The sequence below is a fragment of the Maylandia zebra genome, linkage group LG12, assembly GCF_041146795.1.
Source record: "Maylandia zebra isolate NMK-2024a linkage group LG12, Mzebra_GT3a, whole genome shotgun sequence".
Taxonomy (NCBI): domain Eukaryota; kingdom Metazoa; phylum Chordata; class Actinopteri; order Cichliformes; family Cichlidae; genus Maylandia; species Maylandia zebra.
The window spans coordinates 28,091,397-28,108,666 of record NC_135178.1 but is presented as its reverse complement, the minus strand read 5'-3'; the positions used below and the strand labels follow the sequence as shown (position 1 = coordinate 28,108,666).

Sequence of the window (17,270 nt, the reverse complement as noted above, 5' to 3'; positions counted from 1 at the left end):
CAGGAAGTGTACCGATGGTTGATTTTATCAGGGATTTTTTTTTTCTTTTTTTGTAAAAAGTATCTTGCAGTAGCTAGAAACCATGTTACTGCTGAGATTTGACCAAAATTGCAAAACTGCATCTGTAACACAAAAATAGCAGGAGGAGCTCCACAGAGATGAAGGAGCATCATGCAGAGCCTGGTAGTGATTCCTTATGGTTTTGTTGCTAAGAGCCCATAGTACATATGTCATTTAATCATGTTAATGTACATTCATGCAGCTTTACATTCTTAAATGCCTACAAACTGCACACTCCTTGTCTTTATTTCCTCTCTCTGTTTCACCAGCAAAAGAAAAAAACGGGGCATTGTTCCATGTCACTAACGTTTTTAAATTTAACTGGCAAAGATGTCAAATTTCAGTTTTTAGTCACGTGGCTGCCGCAGTGCCACAGTGCCGAAATTATGCTCATAACAACGCAGTCAAACAACACATCAGGACACCATTCATAATAACAAAGACAGATGGACGCATCGGGACACCATGCTGAAAACACAGCCAAACGGGAGGAAGCACAGCGAGACGACCAAAGTAAAGCCGCAATGATACAGATGCCTTTTGTCAGCTCAGAACTCCACGTGGACAATCAGCCAAAATAGTAGCCCCAGGAGGTCAGCGTGACTTCAAAAAAAGAGTGTGACGTGGACACTCTGATGGACAGACCTCAATTCTTTTTCTCCAGCAAACAGGAGTAGCCTTACTTATCTCATACTGGGATTCTGAGCAGTCTGAAATATGCTTTTTTTTATTTAGCTCCTCCCCCTTTAAGCCAACCCTCAGCTTAAACCAAGTCTCTTCTGAGTGGCTGAGCCTACCAAACAGAGCGGGAGGTTTGACAGGCTGCTATGCCCATAGGGACAGTGTATGCCTGAAATTATCATATTGATAACCTCTCTCTGACATTAATATCCAAAATTAAAAGTGATGTTCTTGCAAGTTGAGCTCATTAATTACTTTTATCATTTTTAATATGAGCTTCCACCATTAATTCTTTTAAAAATGTCTTCATTTTTGATTGGGTCTAAACCTAATGAAGGCACAGTTATAATGGTGGAAATGCACTGCACAGTTACGTAACAGTCAAATATTGATACAGCCAATGTATTGATTTTGTAAAGCACAGACAGCAATTGTTGTGCTGCCAGTAGTGACAAGAGATCAGAAAGCCCTCATACGTGTCATTACAGAGGATGATAATGATTGGTGCATTTATATTAGTTCATCTTCTTCTTGACTGGTTTGTTTCCTTCTAGCTTCTGTCTCTTTGTTTGATGAGATCCTGTCAACTGTGTATGCAATACCTCTCCTTCTCTTTGTAAAGTCACCCAACTGCATATACAGCATCTGAATCAAATAAATAGGTGATAAAGTGATAAAGCTTTGACAATGAGCCCAATTCTGTTCTCAGATTTCTGAAGAAGGCAGCAAGCAGAGCTGTAACCTTTACTGTAAGCAGACAGAAAATATCTGCATTACTGTTGTTGCGATGTGGCACAGTGCGGCTCTATATGTGAAGTCAGCAGCATGATGACGAAATTATGAAATATGAAAGCAGGCTGACGGTCGACAGCTGATACTATTTGTGTCCTAAACGCTGTCAAAGCGAATCATTGTGTCTGTGGGAGGATAGCACATCCATATGGACTGCATGCTGTGTGTGTGTTTGTGTGCGCACGTGTGCGTGTGTGTGTCAGAGAAGAGCAAGAGTGAGACTTATATTGATGTGTGAGCCTGCATGTGGTGAAAGAATTAATACTCTGGGGAGGCTCAGAGCTACAGAAGAGACATGTTTCAATTATCAGCCCCTCCTCCTTCACACACACACACACACACACACACACACACACACACACACACACACACACACACACACACACCACACACCAGTCAGTCTGAAACATATCACATTGCTTCGTTCTTCTCCGGACAGGTCAATAAAAATACTGGCAGATAATAACAACACATACTGATCAGTGACTGATATTCTTCAGCAGCATCTTTGCACCTCACTGCATTTTTACCCTTTTAGGTCAATAATACTCCGTTTTTCTTGGTAATATGAAGTTGGCTCTGTGTGTGTGTGTGTAGCTTCCTGGTAATATAAGCTATGGTAATCATAAGACAAATGGAAGACTTTGGAAAAACAAAACAAAACAACTTGACCTTGGTGAGCTAAAAGTTTTCTGTTGTTTTTCAGAAGCTCTCTTTTGTGTTTGCTGATGAAGTTTGATCAGAACTGTGCGGTGCCCATCCCTGTTCCCACTTCAACGGATACAGTTACCAGACCTGGTAAATTATTTAATGAGTCTACAACTTCCAATCACCCCACCTATTGAGCAGGTGGGTCCCGAAGACACAGTATCAGGTGCAGCATGAGGGTGAGGGTGGGTGTGTTGCCGTCAGCCTGTCTACCACAGATTCACTCATCTTGCAGGCTTATGTGTGTGTAATAGCTATGATGGGTACACTCCCCTAAAGCAAAATTCCACTATAAAATACTTGTTTTGTGATCTTTACTTGCAGTACAGTAGTAGAAAGATTTAAATAAAAACTCTTATAACAGGGAGAAGTATGACTGCGGGCTGTTTTCCATCCCAGACCTATGGAAGTTTCTGCAATTCAAACAAACAAACCAACAAACAATTTTTGCCATTCATAACTCCAAATTTTGCATTATTATCTTGAAATTTTGGCTAACTTGAAATTAGGGTTAGAGTTAGGGTTCGTCTAAGACTGACTAACAGAAAAAAAGTATTTTCAGTGGCAGGAAACAAGCCTCATACATACAATACAATATGGCATACATCTCTATCTATTTCTATCTGTGATGGGTCTCTAGCCACACACACCAAAGGTGGAGAAGAAAAAATCCTATTTTTTAATTTAAATCATCACATCTGAGTGTTTATTCACTAAACATCAGATTCCAGCAGTGTTACAGCTACTTAAAAGAGCTTTTCACTATTGCCATCAACTGCAGCTAACAGAGGCTAATAGTAGCTAACAGTGACAAAAACAGCAGCGCTACCAACAGGTCAGCATATCCTGAACAGCTCACCTCAGTACGACTCTCATTGTTCAGAAGTGAATGTGTCGGACCCGTATTGGACTCCTTCCACAAAGTTTGACATCTTCGTCCACAGTAACTAAGGGTGGACAATTTTAACCTGGCATTGACAGCTGAGGTAAACAGCAGACTTACAACCTTCTACAGATAGGGAAAGAACTCTGGGCCGGCTCCAGATCCAGTCCTAACGGTATTAGAAACATGTTGGTTGGCAACATCTCTTTTGCTGACTAAAACATGTTTATCCTATAACAGCCACAGTGGCTAGGATTCTGCACTTGAATTGGGAGTGAAAAATAAACGTAATTGAAAATTGAACTCAGTTCACAGCTTAAAGTTTTTACACATTGTTACTTTAAGAGCTAAAAAGGTAATTAGGGGATATTAGTGATTAAGGAGGATGTTGGGGAAGCTAACAGGGTCAACAAAACATAGGTTTGGCAGGAATGTGCAGACATGAGGTTTGAGTCCACCCCTCAATACTCATTTCACGTACTATTTATAGTTGGCTACAAATATTCTTTTATACACATTTTGAATATTTTGTTTTCAAAAAGCAGTCACCTCTTGTTGCATCACATCTTTATAAAAACATCAAGAGTTTGGAAATTGAGGAGACGAAAATTTGAAGTTTGACAAGTCAAAAGTTTTCCCACTTTTGTTTGATGTGAGATTTTAGCTGTTTAGTAGTTCAGGGCCTCCTCTGTCACATTTTTTTTGTTTGTTTGCTTGTTTCATAATACACCAGAAGGATTGCTGCTACAGCTCACCTGGTTGAACTGGTGTCTGATGTGCCAAAGGCTGAAGTCCTCATTGCTTGGGCCTGGTTTGAGTCTGCCCCAGATCATTTCCTGCGTGTCATTCTCCCCCTCGCTCTCCACTTTCCTGTTAACTGTCTGCCCTGTCCTGTCAAATGAAGGCTAAAATTCCAAAAGTAAAAATTAAAAAGAATAAACACCAAATGTTTTCACTGGATGACAGGTCTGAATTGTAGGTTAGTTTGAAATACGCAAAGACTTCCCAAAGAAGAAAAAGTCTGAATGGCAGCATATTTTGCTCTTAAATGTGCATTACACAGCTTTAATGGCGCCTTCAAAGATCCTCAATTGCCAGTGTGATGTGCACTAATACACAGACTCTGGCTTTTAAACTGTACGCTGATGATAATCCAGATGGTTGCTCTCCTCTTTAGACTGCAGGGCTCAGTGTCTATGATTTTCAAAAACAGTCAATTCTGGAAAAATTTGCCGTTGGTCACACAGCTTTCAGGACAGTTCTCCACTTTTTTCAGTCCATCTTACATGAACTCAGGGCCAAAAATGAGGGCCTATCTGGGTTTGTTTTTCCTTTTTGCACGGTTGAATTTTAATTTGCATCAGTAGATGAAACAACGAGCTGCACTGACAGTGCTTTTTAGAGGAGTTTCTGAGCCTGTGCAGTAATTTCCGCCACAGAATCATGTCAGTTTTAAATGCAGCACTATCTTAGATCCTTAAGATCACAGCCATGCTATTTTGGTTTTCAGCCTTGTCGCTGTACCACCGATAACAATATCCTAAAATTCTCTTAATAATGAAAACGTGATTCCTAAATGATTAAACCACTTGCCCGTGCGTCCTGTCCCACAGAGGTGAAAGACTCAGCCTCTCTAGGATATTCTCATAGAGCCGGTCGTTTTACTAATTAACTGCATCAACTACAAAGTGTTCCACCAGGTGATTTTTTTTACAGCTTTCACAGTTTTGGGGACATTTAGTGGTGGAATCAAATTCAAACTGAACATGTATTTTTTTCAAACAGCCAGTGTTTCTTAGTTTCAGTCATTTCTTTATACCATTTTTAGTTAAATATAAGTTTTAAACTATGTCACTGTGTTCAGTTTTTTACTGACATTTTAAAAACTGAGATAATTTCCTAAAACAGCAGACCTTGGAAGTTTTAAGTAAACATTACTCAGGTATCAAACAAGCATTAAACCAGATGAAACAACAACAGGAGAGAATAAAAGCACTGAGTAAATTCACATTTATCATTATCCAAATGAATATTTTTCAAACTGAGGCAGAGTGTGGCATAAAATATAAAAATGTCAGGCTCACTCTTTCAACAGGCACTCTGATATTGCTGAAAATGACTCAGAATGAGAAAACAACTACCAACAATATTGATCACGCAGTCATTCTACAGCAAATAATAAACTGAAGTGAGTCACCCACTGAAACAGCAGGTGCCCAGCTCCCTCACAGCGTGATTTAATTCAAACACCTGCATGTCAATAGCCAGAGAGAAAGGAGAGATAAAATGATGAGGTAGAGGTCCTGCAACAGTCGACCTACAGGAGGTACCAAACTGGAGCAAATAACAGCTGCTAAATGCAGAAAGGAAAAAATGCCAAGCATTGCTTTGTCCATGAAATGTCAGAATTTGCTTCTTTTTTTGTACTTTGTGCCCATGCATTAGGTATTTTTCATCTTAAACATCATACATACAGCATGGTGACTGAAAGAACCACGAGTGTACACGCATACGTCCATGCACACAGACCTCAGCTCTCCATCTGATGTTCATGTGATTTATTGATCAATTTACTGACTGACTTATTGACCCACCGAGTGACCGATGATGAGTATCATCAATCCCAAAGAGGCTCTGCACTGTCCTCAAGCTTGTACTCCAACCAACTCCAACCAATCAAAATCTCACCACTCAGAGCTCGATGCACTTGTGAGTTGTTTGCGTGTGACTACCAGCTCCTGTCTGAGATTATCAGAATTTTATGTTGAAACTGTTACACACATGTTGCAGCCTCCCGTCTCCTGCTGAATGATGTGTGTCTCTCCTTTCTTAAATTATATTTTGCACAGGGTTGCCCTTGTTTTCCAGCCCGCTATATTAAAAAAAAAAACAGCCATAAAGGGAGAAACTTGTTCTTTCTGGGAGAATTAATGAGCACTGCCTTGCAAGGTGGTAGAAGTCACTTTGGGGAGGCTGGGCTTTCACTTTACAGTCTATTACCTCGGATTTAGACTCAGAGGCTGCTTGTTGTTGAGATCTGAGCTCCTAAACTGATTCATCAGCATGGAGGAAAACACACACACCGGCAGAATTACCAGCACAATCCCACTCTTTCGTTAGAATCGAGGATTATTACAGATTTGAAGTCACGAGTGAATCACATAAAGGACGTCTATTTCACGCACACACATTAATAATGACATATATAAACCACACGTTAAAAAGAATTTGATGACAGGGAGCAAAAGTCGCGGTGGGAGACGTGATGCCAAGTGACACTTGCTGTCTGCAGGATTTCTGCTGCGCGCTAAAAGCGAAGCGTCTCCTCCACAGGCAGCTTCCACAGCTGCAATTACATAACTTCACTCCGAAACTCAGCTCTCGGCAAAAGTGAGAGGGAATGAGCCAACGAGGTCCGCGAAGAAAGAAAAAAAAAATTGGTTAAAATATAAATCAAGCCAACAAGTAGCCGGTAGAGGAGATGCCGCGCGTTAATTCAACTTAAGACGCGTTTTTGCTTTTGCAACCTGCAGAAAAGCCGCCTTTTTTAAATGCCCGATTACAGAAAATAATCATTCGATGTTGATCTTACCTGCATGCTTTCCTGTGTTGTAACGGCGACAATGATAGCTGATTTTTGCAGAGTGTGTCCTCTCTGCGCGGATTCTCAACCTCCGACTGCCGCTGCTCTGGATGCAAAGGAATGCACACACACACACACACACACACACACACACACACACACACACACACACACACACACACACACACACACACACAGAGAGAGAGAGAGAGCGAGAGAGATCCACGGAAGAGGCGGGGGGTGGGGTAAGGGGTGCAGCTGGAGGATGGAGGAAGCAAGTGGACTTACAGCCTGATGATGTGAAGTCAACAGGCTGGCCGTGGGTTTAATTCCGCTGGGATGTTGATGTTGTCTGAAATAGCATACGCAGAATATTTAAGACACATTCTGTGATGCACTTTTGTTCATGCTTTTTCCTTTCGAGCTGATAGTATCGCTGCTGCAACACTGATTTTACGCTCTAACTAATGGTTTCTTTACATGTTCATGTTTTTTTTAGAAGACTTTAATTAACTTTTTTTGGTTGCCAGGTCCCTCCAGAGGACTGAATATTACACTTCAGTCAGTGTGCTACAATATGTTATACTCAGTTCAGTCTAGTTTAATTATATAGCACCAAATCACATCTGCATTGTCTCAATGCACTTTTACTACAATAATACAGAGAGAACCCTTAAAATCAGCCTCTTTGAGCAAACACTTGGCGACAGTGAGGGCATCTACCGCAATGTACAGTGCTGCTTTCAGCGGATAAATAATGGGTTAATAATAATGGTTGAGAGGCCAGGGAAAGCCTAATAAATTAGCAGCTAAAACAATATTTATAGCTGCAGTGCTTATTATTGTAAGAGCACTTAATTGAGAATTTATTGGAATTGTATCTGCAGATTCTTAAGCAAATGGTATGCTGATTTGCCAGTTCTTCTCAACAAAATCATCATAAAAGAGCAGTTTTGTCAATTAAAACAAATTATTAACTAACCATTTTTAGCTGAGTGCCTTATGAAGAATTGGTGCCAAGTTCTCTCTTGCTCTCTAATAACATAATGGATTATACTGAGAGTCACAACAGCGCATGAATACAGCAAAAGGACACATCAGTTTCTGTCGTTTCATTCGTCTCTTTTCTGTCTTATCATCATCGCTGCAGCCAGTTTATGGGTACCAAGTTAAGAGAAGGGTGTGTGTGTGTGTGTGTATGTGTGTGTGTGTGTGTGTGTGTGTGTGTGTGTGAGTGAGAATTACGTGATTGTCATGAGAGTTACTGGTACAGAAATGCAATTAAAGCCCTGGTGGAGAATCAGTGTGTGCTCAGTGAGGAACTGAATCAATTCTGGCGACCTTGGTTCTCTGAAGCTGCCCGAAGCAGAGAGAGAGCGCTTGAGAGAGCCAGAAAGATGGAGACTGTAACGAGATGCTAAATAGCAATCAAGCCAGGTCAAGCATCCTCACACATCACGCTGATTGCATAATGAACAGCCAAGAAATGTAAATAGCCCGAAGGATGAATGAGGAAAGGCCATCTGTGTAATAAAAGTGCCACCAAAGCTAAAGACACGATTCCACGTGCTGGCAGAGGCTCACGGCAGCACGAGAAACCTTCCTGTGCAAACACACATTCACAATGAGTTTAGTTCTCATTTTGCTCACTGTATATTTAAGAGGTATTGAATTGAGGCTTGCACAAATGTTATAGCTGGTGTACAAAAGCTTTAGTTCACTCGCTCAGTTATTTCTTAGAAATCTTTTCCCTCAAAAACAGAAACACATACTCGTGACCACTTTACTGGGTACACCTGATCAACTGCTCTTTAATGCAAACATCTTATCAGCCAATCATGTGGCAGCAAATTAATACACCTCTCTCTAAGGTTTACAGAGAATGATTTGAAAATATCCAGTGAGCCGCAGTTCTCTCAGTAAAAGTGCTGCAGTGATGCCAGAGGTCAGAGGAGAATGAATGGCTTTGAGCTGATAGGCAACCAGCTCAAAAGTATGCAGAAGATCATCTCTTTTGCATACTGTGGTCTTTTAATACCACCCGAGAGTTGTTTAAATGGCACAGCCTGCCTGAGGATTGTTGCTGACCATGTCCATCCGTTTACAACAACAGAGCAACCATCTTTAGATGGCTGCTTCCAGCAGGATGGCGCACTATGTTACAGCTTAGATCATCATGTCCTCCACAGCCATCAGATTGCATTCCAGTAGAGCACCTTTGTGATGTGGTCAAACAGGAGATTTGCATCAGTGCAGTGCAGCCAATAACGCAGCAACTGTGTGACGGTAAAATGTCAATATGGACCAAAATCTCTGAGAAATGTTTCCAGCACCTTGTTGAATCTATGCCATGAAGAATTAAGGCAGATCTGAAGGTAAACAAGAGCCCAACATGGTACAAGAAAGGTGACTACTGAAACGTCTGGCGAGTGTTGAATTTTATAAACTAGAGCCAGTCAAAATGTGGGCCATTTGGTCAATATGTGGGCCAGTGGGATGAGGGATAAAAATGATGTGCAGTCCCACATAAACTGGGACACTTGGACACTTACCTGATGATGGCAGACTCATTGAACTTTCAAACTTTTCTCAAGTGTCTACGACACTTACAGACCAAGATTGCTCATTTCATCGAGTGCTGTGCAGCTGTTACTGCCTCAAGTTTGGGGATTTTGTTTTTCAGGTGAAAAGAACAAACAGGCTATGGTTTGACATTTTATATCAATAAACATTAAAGGAAAATACTTTGGCAGACACTCTCTTGAACACAGCAAGGGAAGCAGTGTAGCCTCCAATTAAAGTAACACAAGCCTGAATCTGCATCATTTTTGGAGTGATGTGAGCCCCGGGTGTTATCTCAGCATGGAAAACTAAACTGGCATGGACATAATTTAATGGTAAATCCATGCCTCGGTTATTTCTATTAAAATCCTTGTGTAAAGTATCCTGCATCCCATCACATAGAGTTTAACTTAACAGGAGGATTAAACAGCCCAGAAGGTTTGAACAAACTGCCTTTAATGTTGGGAGCGTCTCTGATAAACAACTGATATGACCAGATAAAGCAGACAAAAACGACCTTGCCTCGAGCGCAGCTCAGAAGCTCTCAGTCATATCAAAAGATCGTTTTTCAGCAGGTGAAACATTTTCCATTTTGTCAACTTTAAATCAGATTTACCCAAAAAATGCACACAGAGGAGGGGTTTCTGGCACAACTTTACCTACACCAAGGTGCATGGAGAAGAAAGTGTGAAGAGGTTAAAGCAAGACTGTCGAATTTATTTTACATCGTGGGCCACATACAGCCCAAAGTTAAAGAAGTTTAACTTTACATTTAATCTCTGTGATATCTTAAAGTGGTATTTCAAAAGTATATCATTTTTTGTTCATGACAAAAAAAATAGTAATGGTAAAAGGACTCAAAGCATTTTATATGAAAGAGTTAAAGCATCAGCCACACTTGCTGTATATAGAACAGCAACCATTGTTTGGCAAGCTGAAACAATAACAAAGTTATTCTATTTACATCCAGTGTTGGTGGAGGTTTGCCTTTCTCAGGTAAGCTTTATTAACTTATTTCAATATTTAGTGCTGCTTTGCATGTGCCGTTTGTGGTTTGTTATTAAGGATATAACTTAAAATTCTCCAGTTAAAAAAAGTACATTGATTTCGTAAGATGATGTTATACTTTATTTTTAATGGGCGCGATGGTTGGATGGTCATGAAATGTTGAGAGGGTTGTTGGTAATGCCTCATGATTCATGAACAGAGTAACAAATGATGAAGCATTTTTTAATGAATTCAAAGTTAATTATGAAGAAAGTGAAAGTGTTTTACAAATATTTACGCATTAATCATTATGATGCATTAGCATCTCGAAGACTGATGTCTACTAACTCAGTGTTATCTACCACACAGTCCTCATTTCAGTTTTTTAGAAACTCCTCACTGACACTTCATCACCATGTGTTTAGGTTTCTTTTATTTTATGTCACATCCTGTTTTATTTTGTAATCTTGGGTTTTCATGCATGCCGCTGAGTTTTACTTTCACATGTTGCCGTTTTTCCTGCCAGTTTTTCTGCACCACCTGTTTCCAACCAGTTATTCACTCTCCCAAATATATATACTCTCCCATTTCCCTCTGTCAGTTGCCAGATTGTCTTTGTACTCCAAGTAGGCAAGCTTTCCAGGGATTTCCTTATGATTTGTTTACAAGATGATATTTACTGTGTCTTTCAGAGATTTTTTTTCCCCCTCTTGTATTTTGGCTCCATGTTACTCATTATTCTCTGTATGACTTTCGCCTGTTTGTTGGAATTCAGCTTTTTGTTTATTTACAGAGCAGGACTTTATCAAACAGATTACTTTCTTTTTACATCCTTTCTCTGGCAGGGAAACTCAAGCAGATTTGACACCGTATAAAGATGAAAATTAGTCAATGTCACAGTAATGCAATATTTATGTTTTGTGTCACGTGCACAGGCAAAACATTAATGCTTGTGGTGAACAAGCATCCCACTATCATATTTCTGTCTTGTCACGTGATGCAAAAAAAGAAAAAAGAAATCCTACTTGTAAATACTTTTAGCCCTTTTTCATTTGTACCTACTCAGCTTAACTTGAGCTTTTTATAAAAACTTTTTAGGGTTTTAAATTAGGTGGTAGGGTAGTACCTGCTACTAGGTACTTTTTTAGCACCAACTCGACAGGGTTTCCAAGCGATCTGAATGGATCTGAAAATGTGACGTCAGCAGATGATTGGCTAGTCAGTGGCTCGTCATGAGAGGGAAACGGCAGCAAAAACACCAACACCGTGTTTCTCAAGTCTGACAAAAAGCCATACACTGAGCAGCACGTATACCATATATTCAATTACCTCCATTGTTGTGTTGTGTTTGTGTTGCACACAAATGACGTCACGGACTTTCACTATCACGCCATTACTTTTGCTATCACAACCCCACGCACATTGAGGTGGTACTCAAATGTAATGGAAAAGCAAGCAAAACCAGAGTAGAGTAGTACTTGTGGAAAAGAGGCTTTTGCAAATATTCTGGAGTGGAAAGGTCAGAGGGTCAGCAGAAAGGTATAACTCTGGTAGTTATACTGTTACCTCTAAATTAGTTTTGACAAAGCGCATCTTTTCTTGTCAGCTCACGTTATCTCAGTTATTTCTTCTCCATATTTCCTTTGCCTCACTAGCTTTGCGTAACACAGAGACACAACTGCATACTGTGTTCACAGCGGGTGACCCACAAATAACCTCCTGTTCTATAACTAGCGAGCATTATTTAGAGGCCAGCGGAGGAAAACAGCAGATTAATATTTGAGTGACAGAGTGAGTGAACACTTTTACAAGAAGTCTGCTTTATTTTACTCAATCGTCCAAGTTCAAGATCTTATTCTCTAAAATACACTTTCAGCACTTGGTTTGGCTTCCCTTCAGCAAGAAAGAATGGCAGTTATTGGAGAAAACGGCTCAGTCGGACAAACAATCAGTGAAAAAACGTCAGCTACAGCTGAACTCCAGCATCTCGCACCACACAGTGATGGAAGCGTGATGGAAAGCACTCTTGCTGAAGATCGACAGCTGCTCTCTGATCCCTGTGGGGGGTGTTGGGTGGGCTATCTGATGGTTCAGTCAAGCTGTTTCAATCTATTGCTGGTCCCCCCCCCCCAAGGACACCCATAGTCTTTGCTGAAAAGAGGAAAATGCATCAGACACACAGAGATCATCTCCTGTGAGAGGAGTACACAGATGTGGAGGCAAAGCTGGGAATTCTTGCAGGAGAGATGAGATATGGGGCCACAGACTGCATGAAAGCAAGACGTAGCTTCCAGATCTGAAAAGGGAAGCCTATGCACATGTGCCTTTGACCTGCAGCCTTTCTAACGGCCAGCAGGGGGCAAATTTTGAGGTTGTGAAAGGATGGAGTAATTTTCTTCCTTAGGTTCTTTTGTTTTTGCAGAAGCATTCATAGAAATCTGTTTTATATAATAAAAAAGTGTGGACTTCTGTACTTTAAGCATATATTCCTCAATCTTTTCTATTTTATTATCTAGTGGCTCCTTCTGGAGTCCTGAATTAAAAGCACCAGAAACATTATGCCCTTATAACAATTTGTTTTTAAGGCTTGTTTTTAAGACTAATATGGAGACACATCAAGCCCTTCGGTTCTTGTGGTCATGGCAGTGGTGGTTGTAGCCTCAGTGAACACTAGAAACATCAGAAACAGCATCACTGTTCCCAGACTCTTAAAAAATAACATTTCAGCGTCATGTGAAAAATTTCTTCAATGATTCACGTCATGTCTCCGCTCATCAAAAATTCAGTGACTCATTATATCCCGTGGACTCCCTTTGAACCACCTTTAAACTCATCTAAATCTTTTGCAGTGGCCAATTATTTATTTTTTAAACAAAATCCACTGAGACCAGCTCAGCATGTTTACAGCTCACAGAGGACACTAATTGCTTAATTGCATCATGCGGTACAACGGCATTAAAGCAACAGCGTGTATTTTTTGTTGTTTAATTAGATTGTCCCTTTAATTTTTTAATTTATGTGTCATTGGGGTTGTAGCAGAATTTCCCAAGGGGGAACATAGTCTTTGGTCAGTTAGTCTGTTTTATTCTGAGTTTAGGTCATTTCAGTTTTCTGGCATTTCTCACTACTATAGTTAAAAGAAGGCTTATGTTTTCCTCTTTAGTCACTTAAATCTGGCCGCATGGCTCTGTGCAGGGACCGCCTCTACTTTTCACAAATGCAAGGCAGCAACATCAGCAGCAAGTCTACAGCAAGACAGAACAAAACAGGCATCAGTGAAAACAGATAAGACACTGATTGACTCAAAAATGGCATGCATACCATGAATATGGGAGTGGAGGTGGGTTACTAAGCAGCTTGCAAGGGATAAATATGCTTATAGTGAACATCAACCAGGTGAGGGTGATACTACCATTTTATTTTATAAACTCAAGGTTTCATCACAGAGAGAACACACTGGGAAACACAGTCAGCTTTTATAAGCGCAGTTAAATGCTAACATTTTTACACAAGGGTTATTTGGCTTTTGAGCATTTTTGCTCGAATGAGATAAAATTAGATCCCTGACATTTTTCAGACATCAACGAGACAATTCCATAGCAGATTAGCCCCAGAGTCCCCCCCCCCTCCGCCACCTTCTGCTACTGTAAACTAATGTGCATGAATGTACGCCGTGCCTGTCGGCTTAAAGCCCGTCAATGTGAAGGCAGGAAAAGCTGGTGGATGGGGCTTGATAATCAAAGCACTGTAAATCCTGCCTGCTGCTGGTGGAGTGGGAGAGCGGAGATTCCCCAAGAAAGAGCCTCACAGCTGGAATCATACAGCTGGTAATTTTCCTTCACCTTTGAAAGAAGCTGAAGAAAAAGAAAAACACACACACACACACACACACACACACACACACACCAGCAGCAGCCCGAGAATAATTTGCCCCTCAGAAGGATTTCATGTTTCTATGGAGAAGAATGTCTATTTTTAGGAGTGATATAAATAGATCTTTCTGTAGCTCCAAAGCTTGGATTCTTGTGTGAATATCCCCCCGAGCCTTTACTGTATATAATTTCTCTTATTCATGTGTCTCTATGGACATTTTTTTATATAACACAGCCATAGATTTATCTGCCTTCCTCCTGAGCAAGTGTGTGTGTGTGAGTGTGAATGACAGTCAGAAACATGAACAGTTAGTGGGGAAGTGCAGACAATGAAGTGTAATTTGTCTCAGTGACATTAGTGCTGAGCTGTATGGTCTCAGTGCCTGAGTGCAATAGGCATCAGGTTGTCACATTCAATGAGATACACTTTCCAAAGCCCTCCTAGGACAAGTAAAATCACCAAAAGCTGAGAGGTAACATCCTTCCTCACAGAGGAACACCACTGGAGCTGATCAAACTAAAAGGCAGTCTTCACTGATGTCCCGGGTACAACATTCGCTTCATCGCCAGGCTTTGGGAAGTGGACACAGAGAAGCAGAAGGACTACAATGACTTTGGGTGGAGGCGAGATGGGGGTGAAACAAGGAGCAACTTTGTAGCCGTGGAAACAGTTGCTAAGGAGCGAACCGAGGCTTTCCCAGACAGAGAAGAAACAGAGATGTGATTGTGATGGGAAACAAGGTGCAGTAAGGCACTTTCCTATATTACTAAATTGTACAGGGTACAAATCTCCAACAGAGTAGCGCCTAAATATTAATTTCACTGTTCTATGGATTTAGCTTTTTTAAAAATAAATCATGACAACCATGAAGCCTAAGTTAATGCTTGATACATGTCTTATTGTACTGAAAAAGACAATAAAAGGAGAAGAACTCAATGAAGCTCGGAGATTTCCTACTCAAATATTAGCTCAACATGATTTGAACAGATGCTGATCCATCATATAAGGTCATTGAGATAGCTGCCTCTTCTCCTGGTGACAAGAGTCAGTGTATAGTCTGGATAAACACCTAGTGTGGAAGGACAAAATCCCCTTTAACACAAAGAAACCTCCAGCAGAACCAGGCTCAGACATCTGATGTGACTGGTTGGGGCAAGAGATAAAAGGAGAGGACGTGCAAGGATAAAGACAAAACAAACTAGACAGAAGGTAATGACATGAAGCAGTGGCCTATAAACATATGGTGAGTGAAAAGAGGGGAGCAGAGAAGAAATATTTAGTGCATAATGGAGATTCCCACAGCCTCACCCCATAGCAGCAATAAATAAGGTATACTTTATGGCTAGCTAGTCCAACCCTATGATTTAATAGTGACTATCAGCAACAACTTGCAGTTGAAGAATACACATTTTTCCTTTTGTACTGGCTTTAAAAACACTTAATTTTTAGAAGAAGGATTAAAGGATTTAACAGTCGGTCTATGGCAATCAGTTTTTTAAATACTAAATCAGAACAGACACTAATACAGAAGTTTTTTTTTCTGAGGACTAACTAATTAATAACTTTATTAGGCTCTAATATTGAAATTTATTCAGTGTTTTCCCAGGATTAAGATGCACTTTTTAGCAGTGTCTGTAAATCACATAAAAGGCATCAGATTAGGCGAGAAATGTGTCATCACAAACCTGAAAACAGGGCTGCGTTTTTAGATAAAGGATAATAATTGTCTTCAGTGCACTCTGATATGTGCAAATGAAGAGGAAATATGCACCAGAGCCTGCATGCTAGTTCAGGCAGGCAGCTTGAGCAACACTGCATCATACACATGCAACATCACACCTCTTCTCACATCACATATCAAACAGTTCAATTCAATTTTAATTCAGAAGCGTTATTTCAAAGGGGTTTGTACTGTGCGGCAGCCTACAATATTAAAGAGAGAGATCCAATGATTAGAGGATCCCCTATGAAAAAGCACTTGATGATGGTGGAGAGGAAGAATTCGCTTTTGAGGAGACCTCCAGGAGAACCAGGCTCAAAAGCTACTCTATTTATTTAATTTATAGCTTACACTACTGCTACTATTATACATAGGTTAGATTTTTTTATGCACTATACTTTCAAAAGTATTTTTTCATCGGACTTCAGATGCATATGAATTTCAGTAACATTCTTACTTCATAGGGTTTAATATGATGTCGGCCCACCCGTTTGCAGCTAAAACAGCTTCAACTCTTCTGGGAAGGCTTTTCACACGGGTTAGGAGTCTGTTTGTTGGAATTTTGACCATTCTTCCTGTAGTGCACTTGTGAAGTCAAACACTTAGAACGGACAAGAAGGTCTGGCTCCACTTTAATTCATCCCAACGGTGTATATCTGTTTGAGGTCAGGGCTCTGTGCACGCCAGTCAAGTTCTTACACCAAACTGAGTCCTCCTGAACCCCAAACAATAATCCCCCCTCCATCAAACTTTACATTTGGCACAGTGCAGTCAGAGAAGTACCGCTGTGCTGGCAACCACCAAAACCCAAACTTGGTGAGCTTTACACACCTGCATCCAACGCTTTGCATTGCACTTGGTGATGTGAGGCTTGGCCATGGAAACCCATTCATTACACTATCTACACACTGTTCTTGAGCTAATCTGAAAGCCAGATGAAGTTTGGAGGTCTTTAGCGATTGGCTCTGCAGAAAGTTGGCGACCTCTGCACATTATATACCTCAGCCTCTGCTGATCCCGCTCTGTGATTTTATGTGGCCTATGACTTCATGGCTGAGTTGCTATCATTTCCAATCGCTTCCACTTTGTTCTAATACCACTAACAGTTGACTGTGGAATATTTAGCAGCGAGGAAATTTCATGACTGGACATGTTGCACAGGTGGCATCCTGCGACAGTCACTGAGCTCCTGCGAGTGACCTATTCTTTCACAAATGTTTGTAGAAGCAGTCTGCAAGCCTAGATGTTTGATTCCATACACCTGTGGTCGTGGAAGCGAACACCTAAATTCAATGATTTGGATGAGTGAGTGAATACTTTTGGTATTCACTTAGTAAGTAAGTAAGTAAGTAAGTAAACTTTATTTATTAAGCGCTTTTCGCAGACAGGCAATCACAAAGCGCTGTACACAAATATTAAAA

At 40.6% G+C, this 17,270-nt stretch overlaps 1 protein-coding gene across 2 annotated transcripts in view; it reads right to left on the bottom strand.

The window, feature by feature from the left end:
* kcnip3b (Kv channel interacting protein 3b, calsenilin) overlaps positions 1–6,889 on the bottom strand; it is a 56,779-nt gene extending 49,890 nt beyond the window's left edge. Inside the window, exons 1-2 of one of the 2 annotated variants that reach the window (XM_004547052.3) lie at positions 6,717–6,889; positions 3,880–4,029 (exon numbers count right to left, since the gene is read on the bottom strand). In XM_004547052.3, the coding sequence (XP_004547109.2) occupies positions 3,880–4,029; positions 6,717–6,722 (156 nt within the window). In that variant the 5' untranslated portion in view covers positions 6,723–6,889. The remainder of the gene's footprint in view (positions 1–3,879; positions 4,030–6,716) is intronic. The other variant, XM_076891000.1, reaches the window with a different exon arrangement.
* Between the last annotated feature and the right edge of the window lie 10,381 nt (positions 6,890–17,270).